The sequence below is a fragment of the Pseudorasbora parva genome, chromosome 6 (genome assembly GCF_024679245.1).
Source record: "Pseudorasbora parva isolate DD20220531a chromosome 6, ASM2467924v1, whole genome shotgun sequence".
NCBI lineage: Eukaryota > Metazoa > Chordata > Actinopteri > Cypriniformes > Gobionidae > Pseudorasbora > Pseudorasbora parva.
Genome location: NC_090177.1, coordinates 42759173 through 42777564, shown reverse-complemented (window position 1 = coordinate 42777564; position 18392 = coordinate 42759173). Strand labels below are relative to the sequence as shown.

Genomic DNA, 18392 nt, shown 5'->3' with positions numbered 1-18392 from the left:
AGATCATGTAAAAATGCACATCAAACACAGAATGAATAGAGAGAACTGCACCATGGGCTCAGCATCAGACTCCTCCTCTGATGGGCTGTTGTATTCCCTCCTCTTCCTCTTCTTCATGGGCTTCAACATGTCATGCTCATGATAGGCCACCTGTGCTTCTGCAATCCCTGCAGGACTAAAGCATCCATACAGAAAATGCAACTAGTACATTACTTTTTGTAATACAAGAAATCTCAGACATATACTATATTGCCAAAAGTATTGGGACACCCCTCCAAATCACTGAGTTCAGGTGTTCGATCACTTCATGGCCACAGGTGAATAAATCAAGCACTAGGCCTGCAGACGCTTCTACACACATTAGTGGAAGAATGGGTCGCTCTCAGGAGCTCAGTGAACTCAAGCGGGGTACTGTGATAGGTTTCCACCTGTGCAATAAGTCCAATACTGAAATTTCCTCACTACTAAATATTCCACACTCAGCTGTTAGTGGGATTATAACAAAGTGGAAGCGATTGGGAACAACAGCAACTCAGCCAAGAAGTGATAGGCCATGTAAAATCAGAGCGGGGTCAGCGCATGCTGAGGGTCACAGTGCGCAGAAGTAGCCAACTTTTTGAGTCAATAGCTCCAGACCTCCAAACGAACAGTGTGTAGAGAGCTTCATGGATTGGGTTTCCATGGCTGAGCAGGTCATCCAATCCAAGAACAATGCAAAGCGTGGGATGCAGTGGAGTAAAGCAGCCGCCACTGGACTCTAAAGCAGTGTTCTCTGAGCGACCAATCACGCTTCTGTCTGGCAATCCCATGGACGAGTCTGGGTTTGGCGGTTACTAGGAGAACGGTACTTGCCTGACTGCATTGTGCCATGTGTAAAGTTTGGTGGAGGGGGGGTCATAGTGTGGGGTTGTTTTTCAGGGGTTGCCCCTTAGTTCCAGTGAAAGGAACTCTTAATGCTCCAGCACAGCAAGACATTTTCGACAATTTCATGCTCCCAACTTTGTGGGAACAGTCTGGGGATGGCCCCTTCCTGTCCCACCATGACTGCACTCCAGTGCACAAAGCGTCGGCCCATAAAGACATGGATGAGGGAGTTTGGGGTGGAGGAACGTGACTGGCCTGCAGAGTTCTGAGCTCAACCCGATAGATCAGCTTTGGGATGAATTAGAGCGGAGACTGAGAGCCAGGCCTTCTCGTCCAACATCAGTGCCTGACCTCACTAATGCGCTTCAAGAAGTATTCCCATAAACACACTCCTAAACCTTGAGGAAAGCCTTCCCAGAAGAGCTGAAGCTGTTAGAGCTGCAAAGGGTGGGCCAACTCCACATTTAACCCTACTGATTAAGAAAGGGATGGCAACAACGTTCATGTGTGTGTAAAGGCAGGCCTCCCAAAACTTTTGGCTATATAGTGTATAACACAAAGTGTATTTATATATCACATGAGTACAATAGATGTGTAACTCCAGTGGTCTGTTTACATTTTTGACATTGGCTCTCCATGTAGGTAAGTGTGTTTGACCAATGCCTCACTGCACTTGCTATGAACTGGATTGTCTTGAGCTTCTTCCATATATCCTCTCTGAAGTCTGTCAGCCTCCACAAAGGCAGATGGCCGGCCATTCCCCCCTGCTGAGATGCCTGGAATAAAGAAAAAAACAGTTTGTGATGGTGCCATTGGAAAGACAATAGCTAACAGCTTTCAAGATTCAGTATAAATAGTGATTACAGGGTCCAGAATTACCCTTTTCACACCTAGACATAGAGCGCCCCAGAGGCCCAGCCATGAGTCGATACAACCGAAATCATCAGCCTTTTGGACGTTTGGTGAGATCTAAGTGAAATAAGCTATGGCCGCTGCTTTCATACCTCTTATCAATCCTGTTTTCAATCACCTTCAAGCTTTTTCAAGGCGATCGTTTGGAGAGAAGAATTAGATAATTTCAAAGGGAAGACCTTACCTAAACTGGACTTGCTTACAGCTTGCAACTGGACTAAAATAAGGAGATAGTTTTGAACACTAGCTGGTTATGTACTTGTCTAAAAATTGATTTTGGATCCTTTTTAACCAAAAAAGTTATGGACTGCAGCTTTAATATTTCTGAAATAAAACAATTAGCACTTTAGTGAGTATGTCACTTCCTCATAGGAGGCAGTGTGTGTTTGTTGTATTAAATGGAGTATGAATGGGCACAAACCAAAGTCAAACATAAAATCTCCAGCAGAGGAATTTGTGTGTGTGTGTGTGTGACCAGAAACCTGATCCGACTACACGGTCGCAGGCCCAACACCTCAAGCCATGTGCAAACTCCTCGACAGAGTCGAAATTACCATGCAAGTTCATCATATCTTCTTCATTTAACACAGAAGAAATTGATTGCAACTCCAACACCATCAGACCAAACTATCAAGACTTTCTTCTGTGACTGTACATCAAGACCTTCCTCAACCGCTCAGGCAAATGCAAGTAATGTACGATTTGCAAAAAGGCTGTGAAGTTAGTTAAAGCTGTAAACCGCTTTGTTCAGACAAAGGAGCTTGCAGTCACTGATGGTTCTCCCAGGTGTTTTTCATAACGTCATCCCTCTGTTCTGATCCAGTCATTCACTCTGTCACCTTTTTATCTTACCCATGTATGTGTGATTTGTATGTATGCGTTTCTGTTAGGTTAGTTGTGTTTGTGATTTATTTAATAAAATATTGTGCTCCCTGTCTGCAAACAAATTATCACTTAAATGATTGATTTTGTTACATGCTCAAAGCGCTGTAAACGTTAAGGAAGAATTTTTCTGTGGCCATGATAATTCTTCTTCTCTTATTATTAATTAATAATCACTACTGAGTGTTCACAGGATGATTGATTGTAATGTTAACTCAACTTCATTTAATATGAGTTATGAATAATTATTAATATTTCCCCTTAGTGCTAATTGGTCAAAATACATACAAATATTGAAGAGGATGATTATTATCAGCGGAAAGGGGCGTTTTGTTCCACATGTGAAAAAAAAATACTCTTTTTTCCTTTTTTTACCCCTGAACCTAAAAATATCAAATCAAATGAAGTTGTTTGTTTTTAATGAAATGAACCCCAATGAAAGTTTTATAGGTTCACGGTTTTAGAGGTTCAGCTTATTTCATTTCAAATTGAAAAACAAACTAACAAAGTGTACATTTACCATTTAGATGTGCTGAAAAAAAATCCTTGGATAGAAACTGACAGCCACTTAAAAACAACTTCAAAACATCATAAAGCCATAAGCTATTAAATTATGTTTCATCATTTTTTACGTTAAAAATTATTAAACGTAATAATACAGAGGCATCTCATGAAGAAAGATTTACCTGATTTTTCCCCCTGTTTGAGCTCCATGTTAGCTGATTTTGTCTGAGCTGCTCCGGCGGTCAGGTTAGCAGAGCTTATTTTCCCTTCACTGACCACTTCCAGCGAACCTGTATCACTAACACATAGCTGCAAAAAGTACAATAGTGTAACACAGTGGTAAAAAGTAATATACAGTGCCACACTAAATGACTGTGTATATAAAGTTCAATTGATTAGAGTTTTTCCACTCTAGTGATGAAAAGACTTTCAACCGAGTCTAGCCATCACTGTAAGTAAGTACATTTTATTTATAAAGCACATTTAAATTCAGCTTACACTGACCAAAGTGCTGTACAAAACAATCATAAAAATACATTAAAATGAAAATAATAAGAACAAAATATTAATAAAAAAATTAGAATTAGAAAAGTTCCTAATCCAAAAATTAATAAGCAGGAAATGCTAAAACGTAAAGAAGTGTCTTGAGTCTAGATTTAAAAACAGAAACAGAACGAGCACACTTAATGTCAGGTGGCAACTGATTCCATAATCGTGTCTCTGTCTCCTTTCATTTTTAGCCGTGACCGTGGGACATTTAAGAGACCTTTATTGGCAGATCTGAGGGACTTAGGAGCTGAATTTAAATGAACAAGATCAGAGATGTAAGACGGGGCTTGTCCATTAAGAGCTTTAAAAACAGTCAGCAAAATTTTGAATTGAATTCTTAAATAAAGAGGAAGCAAGTGAAGAGAAGCCGAGATTGGAGGTAATATCAACACTGGCTGATACAGTCACTAAATTATGGTTATGTTAATAATGTAAATCAAAACATCATCAACTCCTGAACAGATTTTCTCTGTGCTTTCTTTGTAAAATGTGCTCTAAACACGCAGTTAAAACTGCCAGAAAAATTACCTAACGTTAAAAAGCCAAGGGTCAAGAGCCGAACTAGAGCAAACACTGATCTCCATCATGGTGACTTAAAAATGGTGACTCTTTCCTTCAGTGATTCTGCTTGTTATCATCAGGTGTTCATCACTAATGGCCAATCATCACTTAATTAATCTCTTAATTATCTCATTACCTTTAACACTTCTTCAGAGTTACTTTTAACACTCTTGAGTGTGGAGCCAAATAAACTCTCAGGAGAGTTAATTTAACACTGGAGTTTTTGCTATGCATGTAATACAATGGATGAGTGAGTGGATGAGAAATAAATCGTTGTGTTTGTTTGATGAAGACAAGTTGCAGTTGCTGCTTTCAAAATAATCTCTCCCTCATGTGAAATGACAGGGGCTAAATATGACAGGAGCTGAAGCTCATTAAATATGCAAATCTTCTCCAATAGCCGTGGGCGTTTACTTCTAAGTCTCCAGTGACACGGCCATCAAAACCCAGCGTTCAGGAGAGAGCCTCAAAGCCAGTGTAGAAAATAACCTATTACTTATTAGTCACAATGTTTTTGAATGTAAAAAACACACAAACGTCATTAGTTGACCTCAGACAACAGTATAAAAAAAGAAAACAAGCTTTTTAATATTTTTTTGGAACCTGTGATACTTTTTTCAGGATTCATTGAAGAATAAAAAGTTAAAAAGAACAGTATTTACTGAAAATACATTATTTCTAACAATTTAAGTCTAAAAATCCATTTAACACATCCTTGCTGAAAATAAGTGTCCATTTCTTTAAAATACTTAAAAAAATACTGAGCCCAATCTTTTGACGGTATTGCAGGCCTACATCGTTAAAAGATTTCGATGCAAAATAAATGCTACTTTAATTTTTTTTTAAACTTTTTATTCAAAGAATCCTGAATAAATCCTCATATCAGAATGATTTATGAAAGATCATATGATACTGAAGACTGGAGTAATGATGCTGAAAACTCAGCTTTGATCACACAAATAAACAAGTTTAAGTCTATTAAAATAGAAAACCACTATGTTAAGTTGTAATAATATTTCACAATATTACAGTTTGTTACACAATGTTACAAAAGCCCTGCAGTGAGTAGTGTGTGTGTGTGTGTGTGTGTGTGTGTGTGTGTGTGTGTGTGTGTGTGTGTGTGTGTGTGTGTGTGTGTGTGTGTGTGTGTGTGTGTGTGTGTGTTAGGAATGTGCAGGTTAGAGATTCAACTGAAAGAGCATTAAATCTGGTTGTTTTATCCAAGATTATGCTGCAATATTTTTAAGTTCCCTGTTATAGGATAACCTGCAATTTTGCAAATTCCCAGTTTATTCCCATTAATTCCCATATATTTTCCTTAATTCCCACGGAAAGTTTCCAGCCTCAAAAATTCCTGGAACTTTGCAACCCTAAACATGAGCTTCAAGTACTGTTGACTACAGACAGCTTTCCAGCGTCTTTTTCTTTCTTTTCTTAAACTGTATTTTCTAACCACAAAAGTGCTTTATGGCAGCTCGAATCCCTCTTTCCAGATTGGACATACACATATTAGGCTAATTACCTAATGAAATATAGTTGAACAAAGGGTATGTTTGGCCCACCTTCAGATTGCTTCCAGGGAGGATTGCCATGCCCTCCTTCCAGCCCAGGACATGGACAATGGTCCCTCCAACCTGAGCAGGAAGTGATGCGGCCTCCAGTTCACTGCCTTTAATGGCCTTGATTGCATTTTGGGGCAGCTCCACTTTTGGCAATGAATGAGCTGAAGCTATGAGAAAATACAAGCTTTTTATCTTTCTCTAAGAGTATAGGCCTAAATGCTGAGATTTCATGGTCATGCCCCTTTCATCTACAATTTTTAACTCATTTATTTGGAGTTAAACAATAGTAAGATTTAAATGGACAAAAAAGTCATTAATTCCTCTCCCTCATGTCGTTCCAAACCCGTAAGTCCGTCATTCATCTTCACACACAAATGAAGATATTTCTGATGAGATGTGAGAGCTCTCTGACCCTCCATGGACAGCAGTTGAATTAACACTTTAAGGTCCAGAAAGGTCCAGTGAAGACATTTTTAAAATAGTCCATGTGACTCCAGTGGTTCAACCTTAATTTTATGAAGCCACAAGAATACTTAAGTGTGCAACAACAAACAAAAAGAATGACTTTCTACGTCTAATTCTTCTTGTCTGTGTCAGTCTCCCGCCCAGATTACGTTGTTACCGCAGTGCAGAGCTTCCTAGTTCTACGTCAGAACGCCGGCTTACCATTGGCCAACGCTGGAGCAGCGGCGTAGCACCAAATTTTGGGCCCTGGGTACAAACCATCTTACTGGGCCCCCGTACCATGTATGTGTATGTATAGAAAACTGACTTTTAAGGGCCCCCTCCTGCCTCGGGCCCTGGTTACTCGGTACCCTTTATCCCCCCAGTCCGACGCCCCTGCGCTGGAGTCACATGGACTACTATAACGAAGCCTTAACTGCCTTTCTGGACCTTAAAGTGTTAATTAAACTGCGGTCTATGGAGGGTGAGAGAGCTCTCAGATCTCATCAGAAATATCTTCGTTTGTGTCTGAAGATGAACGAAGGTCTTACGGGTTTGAAACGACATGAGGGCGAGGATTTAATGACAGGATGTTCATTTTTGGGTGAGCTATCCCTTTAATTCTGTCAATCAAACTGCACGAAAATATAAACAGCTGATCAAGTTTCAAGCTCAAACCCTCTATCTTGGTCAACCAAATTTGCTTGCCTTTTTAGGCATCCTTTAAAAGAGAAATAATATCTAAAACTATATGTAATTTGTTTTTGTTTTAGATAAGCATAGATGCCATTCATTCTTCCTATTGAATTATATAAATACCTGGGAAAATGATTGTGGTAGTTTCCTGGGGTTTGAGCCGATGAGAGGAAGCGTCAGGAGCTGTGGGAGCGTGAGAGACGCTGCTTTCTGATGGGACGTCTGCATCACGGGGCAGGACCTCCAGCTCTGCTTTGGCACTCATAGCAAGACTCTGCTCAGGACCACTAACCAGAGAGAAATGAAGGACTTCCAACGTCATCAACACAGCACGTGTGCTATTTCATAAGTTGAATACTGAAGGCGGTCTGGCGGGAACTATATATTTTACTTTATAACTTGTTAAATATGGATATTCACAAACCATGTGGAGCACTATTATAATAGATGGTTGCACTTTTTTGGGCTTCAAATTTTGGGCTGCCATTATAAAGCTTGGATTAGCCAGAACATTTATTTTTTATATAACCCAGATTGTGTTATATCCATCTATGATGGATGGCTTGAGGGTGAGTAAATCATGGGCTTATTTTCATTTTTGGGTATACCTTTAATTATCTTCAACAGTGTAATTAGTCTCAATTGAAATTGTTCTAGTGACTGATTTTTACACATTTTTAGTTGGCCAACTGGAATTTCTGGGAATTGATGCAATTTAATTAACAGAAATGAAATTTGGCCAACTAAAAAAAATTAGATGTGATCAGTCAGTCAGTTTCAGTAGGAGACCTGAATTGTTTTTACAGGTTACTGTACTAATTCCTCTCTCTAAAATGTATTGCATTAATTGCTTCTAATGACCTCAAGGATGGACATGGAACGGCTCTGTTTCAATAAATTATATAAAATTGCAAACATTTTTCTTGAACTGACCAAGGCATTTAAAGGAAGGTTACATAAAAAAAAGTACACTTTAACTTTAGGTGTTACATTTTGATGTTAAATCCACTGTTTTATAGTCAGAAGAAACTGTAATTAAGAGGTAGACCGAGTACAGTTGGTACACTTTTTGCTTTTTCAGTTACCACACCAAAACTGAGGTCTGAAAATATGTGTTTTTTTCATTCGACATTTCCTTTACTTGTCTACTAAAATATTAATAATTCTTAACATCCATAAGCAGGTCATATTTGCCACAATTAGCTTATAAACACAATAAGCTTTTTCGTTCCAACTGTACCCATGTTGGGTACAGTTGGAACAGTACCCGAGTACAGTTGAGACACCCATCCGTAATGCTGTAAAACTGCCAAACCAATTCATTGAATTTGTAAAATACCTTTAAAATGAGAATTCAATTTTTTTTTTTATTTCCATTCAGTATTTTATTTGATTATTTATCAATAATAAATTGCCATTTGCCATTGGCAGATTATTTTGCTTATTTTAAGCAAAAACTATAGGAAAAAAAATAATTAAATCCCAAAACAAGAATGATTTTTACTAGTCTAGTAAATACTTCTTACTTTATTTTTTATTATTTTTTTATTTTTTATGTTTGGACTTGAAATAAGACAAAAATACTATAAGAAAATAATTTCATCGTGCAACTAAAATGCATGTGCTACAATAGGACTCTAGTGCGGGGTACAATTGATACACTGCGTCTCAACTGTACCCCGCTGACCACCTTGGACATTTCTCCATATTTTACGACTGCCTTACATGACACACAGTCATGCAATATGCCAGTTTTTAGAGCACAGATTAAGGTTTAAGAAAATGTAAGTTAACTTTAAAAGTCGTGCAAGGATGAGAAGCTATTCAATGTGGAAGAGCTGTGGTGAAATGAAAAATTTACCTTAGAAAAAAAACGTTCACCGATATCTTCGGACTGGAGAAGCGCACAGACTTCAAATTTTCCACGATTGAAGAGGACGCTAATACGCATGTGCGAAGCAAATATCACAGACCAGACTTGTTGAGCACGCAAGTTATTTGAGGTGTCTCAAATGTACCCCTGTACCAACTGTACTCGGTCTAATACACTTTTTACTTTTTCGGTCTAATACACTTTTTACAATACACTACCTAATACACTTTTTTAAGGGATAAAAAATGTAATTGCTGCTATGAATGACTTAATTACAAATGCTATATTAAGTAATGACTAGCTGCTGTTTATTAGATGTTTAAAGAGGAAGACGATTAGTTTAATATTTTTAAAATAACTTTAATTTATCTAATATTGTTATTACCATTTAGAAGGACGTCTGTCATTTCTTCACAATAGTGAAACACAAATGATAATGTTGCGCAGCCAAATCGAAGCACAAAACAATGAATTGATGTTGATGATGATGATGATTATGCATAATTGATAATATGATGGTGTTGATCCTGCATAACCCATAAACTGATAGTGGTGTTGGTGATGATGATGATAATGATGATTATGCATAATTCATAATATGATGGTGTTGATGCTCAATTCATAAACTGATGGTGGTGTTTTTGATGATGATGATGATTATGCATAATTCATAATATGATGGTGTTGATCCTGCATAATACATAAACTGATGGTGGTGTTTTTGATGATAATTATGCATAATTCATAATATGATGGTGTTGATCCTGCATAATACATAAACTGATGGTGGTGTTGGTGAGGATGATTATGCATAATTCATAATATGATGGTGTTGATGCTCAATTCATAAACTGATGGTGGTGTTTTTGATGATGATTATGCATAATTCATAATATAATGGTGTTGATCCTGCATAACCCATAAACTGATGGTGGTGTTGGTGAGGATGATTATGCATAATCCATAATATGATGGTGTTGATCCTCCAAAATCCATAAACTGATGGTGGAAGTGATGTTGATGATGCTTATGCATAATTCATAATCTGACTGTGTTGATGCTCGAACCATAAAGATATAGTGGTGGTGATGTGAAGGAATCATCAATTCCCATTCAAAGAGCATCATTCCCAGCGCATCCTCTCGGCCCCCAAATATTCCTCCCTGTACCCGTGCAAAATGGCGCTGTGCTCATAAACTATAGTAGGCGAACCATTCCTTATTTCATCCCGCTCCTGACTGAAAGACTGCTTTATGAGCAGCATCCGACTGCCAGGCATTCAGAAGGAAAAAACCAAAGCGCTCTGCTTCAATCTCACGGCCACCTCAGCCTAAATTATAAGGGTTAATTTAAAATTGTATTTAGGAAAAATACACAAATACGACAAAACGCGCGCCATCATAAGTGTCCAGACATGTATGGAAAGTAAAATCTATATATAAATCGATCGTGTCTTAGTAGCATGACATGAATTGTGCGTAATGTGAATGCAATAAGATAATGAATTTATTCTCACCAGTGCTGGTCTTGCTCAGGAGGAATATGATCTGCGCATGCGCGCATCATAAGCGCACAATCCTTTGACAATTTTGAAAGTGTTGCATTTCTACACCATTTCACACACGATCGTTTGCAGTGTTAGACAATTCTCCAGTGCTGACATACATATTCATCTAAACACAACTATTTTGCCCTTTTGCAAAGGATTAGTTAAACAAAATTAAAACAAAGTTTGCCTTATGCTATTAATAACATAATGAAAATCAGACTTCCTGAATACTTCCATTCCTGAATACAAATGAAAGTAAATAATGAACTTGGCTGGATTGCCATATAACAGTCAGGATTTCCTGGTTCAAATAAGTGATTGTAACCCGATAGTGGAAAGTCATGTGAATCAAAGTTGACACTTTCTCTCAGTGGAAGTGATTCCTGATCCATTCTTCCTCCTTATTCTGCTTTTAAACTTACATTGAACCAGAAAAATATACTGCATAAAACCTGAGCATCATTCTGTAATCCTTCAATTCCTTTATTATAGACTTTGCTGTCAAAATATAGGTAAACATACAAATAAAAAAAATCTTAAACCTGAACTTCATTTACATATACCAGTGTAAAATCTGGCCAAAACAACCAAACTAAATCAGGGCATTTATAAAGTCACCAAAGGTCAGTGCTTTGTATAAATCGCTTGTGTCTGTTGGAGAAAAAGATGTGACATAACACTTAGATTGAGGCCTAGATTCAGAGTTTATTGAAATCGTTATTGAACTTGGCCTTGAAAGTTTGATCACACATTTTGCTTTAAACTGTGCTCAATCAGATTTAAAGGGACAATTTAAATCCAAAAATTTAAACCCAAAAAATGAAAATTAGCTCATGACTTCCTCCCCCTAACGTCACTCTAGGTGAATATGACACTTCTTTCAGATGAACACAGAGTTAAAGAAATAAAAATGTCCTGGGCCTCTTCTAAGCTTTATGATGGCAGTGAATAGGACCCAAAATTTGAAGCCCAAAAAAGCGCATCCATCCGATCCGTTATAAAAGTTAAAAAAGGGGTTAATAAAGCGAATCGATGGGCTTGTGTAAGAAAAACACCTCCGCTCGCAGTTCAATTTGCTTAAGCTACGCCCTACATCATACAGCAAGCCAATTACTCTTTTCCCCTATGATTTAAGTTCTTGGGCTTCCATTCACTGCCATTATAACGCTTGGAAGAGCCAGGACATTTCATATAACTATGATTGTGTTAGTCTGAAAGAAGAAAGTCATACACATAGGATTCCTTGAGGGTAATTAAATAATGGGGTAATTTTCATTTTTAAATCTATTTTGCCACATATATAACAAATATATTAAGAAAATAAGTGTAGCAGCATAATAAACAGCACATGAGTTTTTGCAAACCAACCGTTATCAAAATTATGAGGCAATATAAAGAGTATGGCCAGTGTTTTTATTGACTGAAGAGACTGAGAACGAGTTGTGATGGGCTAGTAGAGGTCGTCTCGCCCTGGAGAGATTTGAACCGCCTCCTCTGCATCCAGCTCCACCTCCTCCAGCACATCCACACTCTCAGCACTGATATCGAGGGCATTTCGCAACAATTCAGGGCGCTCCTGGAACAACCACCACATAGATAAATACTTGTGGACGCAGCGGTCTCTCTTGTGTTCACATAGACACTTCCAGTTGCCAGATTTGGTATCAAACGAGACACGCGTCCTCCCAAACTGACACCATTTGTCCTTGAGACCGGTGTACACAGAAAAGTAGACGCATCTCTCTGAAAGCTCATGCTCCTCCCAAAAAATAGGGTACACACAATCGACTCCCTCTAAACATGCCCTTGAGTTCATGCCCTGGCACTCCTGCTTCTCCGGCTCGGACAGGACGTGTTTGTCAGCCATTTGCTCCAGAGAGTTGAGGCACAGCGGCGGAGGGGGAGCGTAAGGCCGCGCGTGATGAGTTCTCACCAGGTGCCGGCACTCTTTACCAGGATTGCCTCTCTGGGCCTGCGCTTTCATGAAATCCCAGCATTCTTCCAACTCGCACAGCACAATCTGCAAGGCGAAGGACTTACGGATATGAATGGGCACTCGTGGTCCATGCAGATCTTTGGGTGTAACATAGATTGCATTTTTGGCATCTATGCACAACATGGGCTGCTGTTCTTGGCCGTGCTGAAGCCTCTCATGCCGTCTCAGGTTAGACGTGGTCGTGAAGTGGATGCCACACTTTTGGCATGCAGACTTATAGCCTGTTGTCCTGTCTTCACCGTCTGTTTGCAGAGTCTCCAGCAGGACTGTTGTAGGCTGTAGCTCAACTGGAAGGAAGAAAAACAGTTTAGAGGAATTGCAATTTGGGAATGGCTGTGTCCAAAACCAGAGTAATGCTAGCTGTTCAGGCACCATGTGGATGAAGGATCAAGACATGTTTAAATCAAACACTTCTGTTCTTCCTCCCAATTTACATATAAATCTTTTTTTATTATTGCTTTTTCAGAAATAATATCGCTACGTGCAAATAGCATGCCTTTTTGGCAAATGCTATTTGCAGTAACTCCACCCACTGACGTCTGGTTTACTACGCGTTTGTGTACAGAAGTGAAAGTGGACGCAAATCGACCCAAGGAATGAATGAGCCTTTGCTGAACTCACTCGAATCCCTTTTCCCATCACATATCAGATCGGAAAGGCTACTTCTTGCACTTAGTGTAAATAGCATCTATTTATTAGGAAAATATGCTATTTTCACATAGTGTATTGCCCGTGACCAGAGTTGCCACAGTTACTTTGAAAAAGTAATCTGATTACTGATTACTACTTTAAAAAGTAACTAAGTTACTTTACAGATTACTTGATTTCAAAAATAATTAAGTAAGATTACAAGTTAGATTCAGCAGTTTCCGACAACACCGCCGCAGCCTCAACATAGAAATGACAACTGTTTTTGCCAACACTCACTTTATTGGAAGTGCATGTTAACAGTAACGTCAACAATTTATCTACTGACATTTTAGTTTGAAATTAAAAAATAATTCCAGAAAAAAAAAGAAAAAAAAGAGATATATATATCCCATCTTGGCAGCGGGTCACCGCGCATCATTCCCGGATAACTGAAAATGGGCAAAGAGGAAGGACGTGGGTGGAGCTGAGGCGCATGATTGCTGAAACCACTCCCACCTAATTCAACCATAGTGGCCACGCCCCTAATTATGCGTTAAGGCTTTATATAATTTAAACAGATGCGATATAAAAACATTAAACCTCCTCACAGTCTTCATAGTCTTTGATAAACACATGATTTTCTCATCTTTTAGTTTAAAATGTTGCTTTTTTAAAGGTCCCGCTCTTCGCGTATTTACGAAGCCTTGATTGTGTTTACAGTGTTCAATATAACATGAGTTCATGTTTCGCGTGTAAAAAAACACAGTATTTTTCACACAATTTACTTATCTGTACAGCACTGTTTCCTCTGTCCTAAAAACGGCCTGATGATTTCCTTGTGCTATGAAGTCCCTCCTTCAGAAACACGTAACGAGTTCTGATTGGGCCAGCGCTTCCCGTGTTGTGATTGGGCAGCAGCTTAGCGCACTTTGCCCGGAAAGGTCCCGCCTCTTACCATAACGGGGCGATGCAAGCGCTTGAACAACAAGATCACGCCCCTATTTTGCGTGTTCTTGTGGGCGGAGGGTTAGTCAACAAACGGTTCTAGTGACGTCATTACAGCAGGAAGTGCAGCGGTGTAGTCCAAACCGGCCGTTCGCTGTAGGCTTTGAAAGGGAACTTCTGTTAAATAAAATATCTCGCTCGGCATTGAACTTTGAGCTTTATAATTTTACAGCTATTATTCATGCTCTAACAGCAACATTACACACTCACATGACATCCACCAATAGCAAACCACCACAATCCAATCAGTTCCCCACGGACCACATCAAGCCCTGCCCAACATTCGTTCTTATGCCATTTCACTCAGATACACACCGCAGGTCTCCTTAAAGTGAAGTCACCATTTTGAGCTGCCATGTTTATGGTAGCCTGAAACGGACAAACTTCTCTACAGAGACACTCTTTGTGATTTGCTTCGAAAGGGAGGGGTGAGAAGTTGCAATTCACAACCTCACCACTAGATGCCACAAAAATTTACACACTGCACCTTTAAGTCACTACTGAACGACTGGGCAGTTGCTGTGGTTTCAGACACAGAAAGTATTATGATCAATGGATAAACATCATTGAAAATTAAAGGACAACTCCGGTGAGAAATGACCCTAGGGGTAATTAACAGTTTGCATGTAGGGACCCTCATTATGCTGCTGTGTTAGTGTGAGGCTATTTTGAGCCTTGTTAGTGGTATTAACTAACGATTTAATTTAACTTATTATATGCCTCATACACTCGCATTATATGCTAATCTGTTTTTAGAGATTAAACTCTTTACATACGATTTCATGAAACCGCATCCCAGAGAACGATCTACTCGGTAACCATCTGTTAATTACCCCTAGGGGCATTTCTCACCGGAGATGTCCTTTCATAAATGCTATTTCTCACCTGTGGATTTGTCTGTCATCTCAACACCTGCAATTGCATGAAACAGATCAGAATTGAAGGATATTAATAACTGCAGGGTTATTATAGTTATCCATATGGTGAAGGAAAAATATCTTCTCAACATACATTTTGAACTCCTTTCAATAATGTGGAAAAACTTCCCAGAAAGCCATGACAGTATCTTGAAAAAGATGCCCAGTTTAGTTTATAAACTTAAATATTAAAAAGTTTGCTAATGATAATAATAATCAAGTAGGTCCCAACTTATGCAAACAATAAAAGACACATTTGTAAACACCCCAATGCAGATTTGATCTTAAATAATACAATATATCGAGTGAAAGGGCAGTAGAGTCAACTCCTCTAAGATAATTCAAACAAAATGTTTTTAAATAGACACAAACCATGGTTGGTAATATGGATTTTGTAATCCTTCGTCCTTTGTAATATTTTTGAGCACATTGGGCAATGCCAGTGGCTCCTGCCATGACCTCCATCAGCACAATAACAGGGGATGGAAAACTTCCCTGTCACAAAGAACAGACCGCGTTAGAGTGGAGAGATGTGATCTCTGTGCAAAACAACTGCTGCAGAAATGGTTCGTTTGTTTAATTACCAATGCCAGAATCTTTATAATATATGGCGAATCTGAGATGTCTCTTTTTGAGGTGATGTTTCGATGCAGTAACTGGATTCCTACAGTAGAGACAGTCAAGGTCCTTCATCACACTGAAAAGCTCCTCTTCATCAACAAACACAAATATTCTCTCTGTAAAAAAAAAAGTGTGACAGAAATGCTTGAAATGCAAGCTTTATAAAACCATCTCCAGTGCATATGGATCATTTGAGAGAATGGTAGGGTGACATTTCCTGAACTGCTAGTGAAATATACACTGATCAGGCATAACATTATGACCGACAGATGAAGTGAACACTGATTATTTCTTTATCACGGCTCCGGTTAGTGGGTGGGATATATTAGGCAGCAAGTGAACATTTTGTCCTCAAAGTTGATGTGTTAGAAGCAGGAAAAATGGGCACGCGTAAGGATTTGAGTGAGTTTGACAAGGGCCAATATGTGACGGTTAGACGACTGGGTCAGAGCATCTCCAAAACTGCAGCTCTTGTGGGCTGTTCCCGGTCTGCAGTGGTCAGTATCTATCAAAAGTGCTCTAAGAGGAACAGTGGAGAACCGGCCACAGGGTCATGGGCGGCCAAGGCTCATTGATGCACGTGGGGAGTGAAGGCTGGCCCATGTGGTCCGATCAAACAGACGAGCTACTGGAGCTCAAACTGCTCCAGAAGTTAATGCTGGCTCTGATAGAAAGCTGTCAGAATACACAGAGCATCGCAGTTTGGTGCGTATGGGGCGGCATAACCGCTGACCAGTCAGGGTGCCCATGCTGACCCCTGACCCCGCCGAAAGCACCAAAGGTGGCACGTGAGCTTCAGAACTGGACCATGGAGCAATGGTCAGACCAGGTCTTATTTTACATCACGAAGATGGCCAAGTGTGTTGCTTACCTGGAGAACACATGGCCCCAGGATGCACTATGGGAAGAAGGCAAGCCGGCGGAGGCAGTGTGATGCTTTGGGTAATGTTCTGCTGGGAAAACTTGGGTCCTCCATCCATGTGGATGTAACTTTGACACATGACTTCTACCTAAGCATTGCTGCAGACCATGTTCAGCCTTTCATGGAAACGGTATTCTGGTGGCTGTGGCTCTTCCAGCAGATAATGCTCCTGAGTCCTGACACAAAGCAAAACTGGTACAGCAATAGTTTGAGGAGCACAACGAGTTGACTTGGCCTCCAAATTCCTAAGCTCTCAATCCAATCGAATATCTGTGGGATGTGCTGAACAAACAAATCCAACACAATATTAGAGTTGACATAATGTTATGCCTGATTGGTGTATGTTGATAACTGCTCACTGGTTGATGTAGCTGATCGGTTAACAATCATGGCTGAATAGTTATAATAACAAATACTCTTGTGAACCATCATCTTACTTACACTCACCTGTCATGACTACCGGTATTTACTTCCAGAGCCTAGAAAAAATAAAAATATAATTAAATACAAGGTAGCAACTACCAAACTAAATTAAAACAGAAAGATTGTGAAAGCCTAATCTCAAATGAATAAAGAGATTTTACAGTAGGAACAATAACTATGGCATCTATGGTTACCATGGTGATTTTGGCAAGTTAATAACCCGTTTGATAGAACCATAACAAACAAATGCATATCTACTGACCTCGCACAAGCAGATGGTAAGCATATAATGCAGTGAAACGTGTGTCAGGACTCTCGATACAGACTACAGTCTATAGAGACGAGAACACACCTTCAGGCGTGCCGATCAATCGCGCTATAAAAAGCTTTTTATTAAAATAAAATAAAAAATGGCTGAGCTGCTTGCTTCGCGCACACGTGTGACGCCAGATCACGTGACTGTCGCCTTCTGTGAGACGTAACGTAACGTTAGGTTGGGTTGAGTAGAGATGTAAATAACACTGTTGTAACTCCATCTGCTGTCCGCAGACGTTATAGCGTTTGGCACAACAAATACTTGCTGTACAAAAATTAATCAATTTATTTAAAAAATTGGGCAAAACATTATTTTGGCTAGTCGATTAATTAATGACAAAGGAGTCCCTTAAACATGAGGAATGTGTGTTACATTATAAGATCATAGCAAGTGCGCTATTATTTGGAGCTATCCCTTCAGGGATTATGTTTATGAAGAGATTTAACCAGTTTTCTCAGATTAAATGAGTAGGCCTACTTAATAAATAATGAATAATAAATAAGTAGGCTACTTATGGAAATAATGCCTACTTAAGTGAAAACTGCAAATACAATCGTTTTGTAAAATTTATAATATATGCATTGCACTTGAGTGCTTTTTACCCTCTTAAATAGGACTCAAGTACATATATAGAGTGTAGGCCTATACACGTAGCCTATACAAGATATAATATAAACAGTGTGAATATATAGAGAATATACAATGCTGCTTGAAGGTTTGTGAAGCGCTTGCAGAATCTGTGAAAACATTAATATTTTAAAATAAGAGCGGTCATACAAAATGTGTTATTTATTATTTAGTACGGTCCTGAATAAGATATTTTTCATAAAATGTTTACAAATAGTCTACAAGATAAAACAATAGCTGAATTAAAAAATTATCCCATTCCAAAAAAAAGTATGAACCCAATTCTTAATCCTGTGTGTTATTCCCTGGGGAATAAATATATCCAAATTTTTCATTATAATATACATATATATTGTAAAATTTAGTATTGCCTTGCAGCAGAATGTCATGTTCAGGATCAAAAATAACCAGCCTACATTTTTTATAAAATCTCAATATGACCAAATATTGGATCCAATCTATTTGTCAATCTATCTACTTACTACTCAATTCCTACAGGGTTTGTTTTTGGATCTGATTGATCATAGACGTCCTTTATC

At 38.9% G+C, this 18392-nt stretch overlaps 2 protein-coding genes across 4 annotated transcripts in view; both read right to left on the bottom strand.

Annotated features, from left to right (window-relative positions):
- The window catches only part of l3mbtl1 (L3MBTL histone methyl-lysine binding protein 1), a 31432-nt gene extending 21030 nt beyond the window's left edge, over positions 1 to 10402 (bottom strand). Inside the window, exons 1-6 of the mRNA XM_067446977.1 lie at positions 10364 to 10402; positions 7098 to 7261; positions 5835 to 6001; positions 3345 to 3471; positions 1481 to 1640; positions 52 to 175 (exon numbers count right to left, since the gene is read on the bottom strand). Coding sequence (XP_067303078.1) covers positions 52 to 175; positions 1481 to 1640; positions 3345 to 3471; positions 5835 to 6001; positions 7098 to 7239 — 720 coding nt within the window. The 5' untranslated portion in view covers positions 7240 to 7261; positions 10364 to 10402. The remainder of the gene's footprint in view (positions 1 to 51; positions 176 to 1480; positions 1641 to 3344; positions 3472 to 5834; positions 6002 to 7097; positions 7262 to 10363) is intronic.
- A 480-nt stretch (positions 10403 to 10882) lies between these two features.
- On the bottom strand, positions 10883 to 17374 carry si:ch211-10d23.5 (uncharacterized protein LOC556599 homolog). 3 transcript variants are annotated; one of them, XM_067446974.1, is made up of 7 exons: positions 17173 to 17374; positions 16935 to 16966; positions 15529 to 15608; positions 15317 to 15439; positions 15039 to 15093; positions 14913 to 14939; positions 10883 to 12679 (listed from the first exon to the last, which is right to left on the bottom strand). In XM_067446974.1, exons 2-7 carry the CDS (start codon positions 16939 to 16941, stop codon positions 11847 to 11849), a joined length of 1125 nt encoding a protein of 374 aa, XP_067303075.1. In that variant the 5' UTR covers positions 16942 to 16966; positions 17173 to 17374; the 3' UTR covers positions 10883 to 11846. The 3 variants fall into 3 exon arrangements, with proteins under 3 accessions (XP_067303075.1, XP_067303074.1, XP_067303076.1); XM_067446973.1 differs by lacking the exon at positions 15039 to 15093 and having other exon boundaries at positions 15529 to 15681; XM_067446975.1 differs by lacking the exon at positions 15039 to 15093.
- Positions 17375 to 18392: the final 1018 nt, after the last annotated feature.

What these genes read in the sequence shown, in the direction of transcription:
- si:ch211-10d23.5 (XM_067446973.1), bottom strand. An exon ending in TTATAAAGATTCTGGCATTG is followed by an intron (nt 15,440 to 15,528) that starts GTAATTAAACAA and finishes TCTTTGTGACAG; the next exon opens with GGAAGTTTTCCATCCCCTGT. An exon ending in GATGACAGACAAATCCACAG is followed by an intron (nt 12,680 to 14,912) that starts GTGAGAAATAGC and finishes TCTTCCTTCCAG; the next exon opens with TTGAGCTACAGCCTACAACA.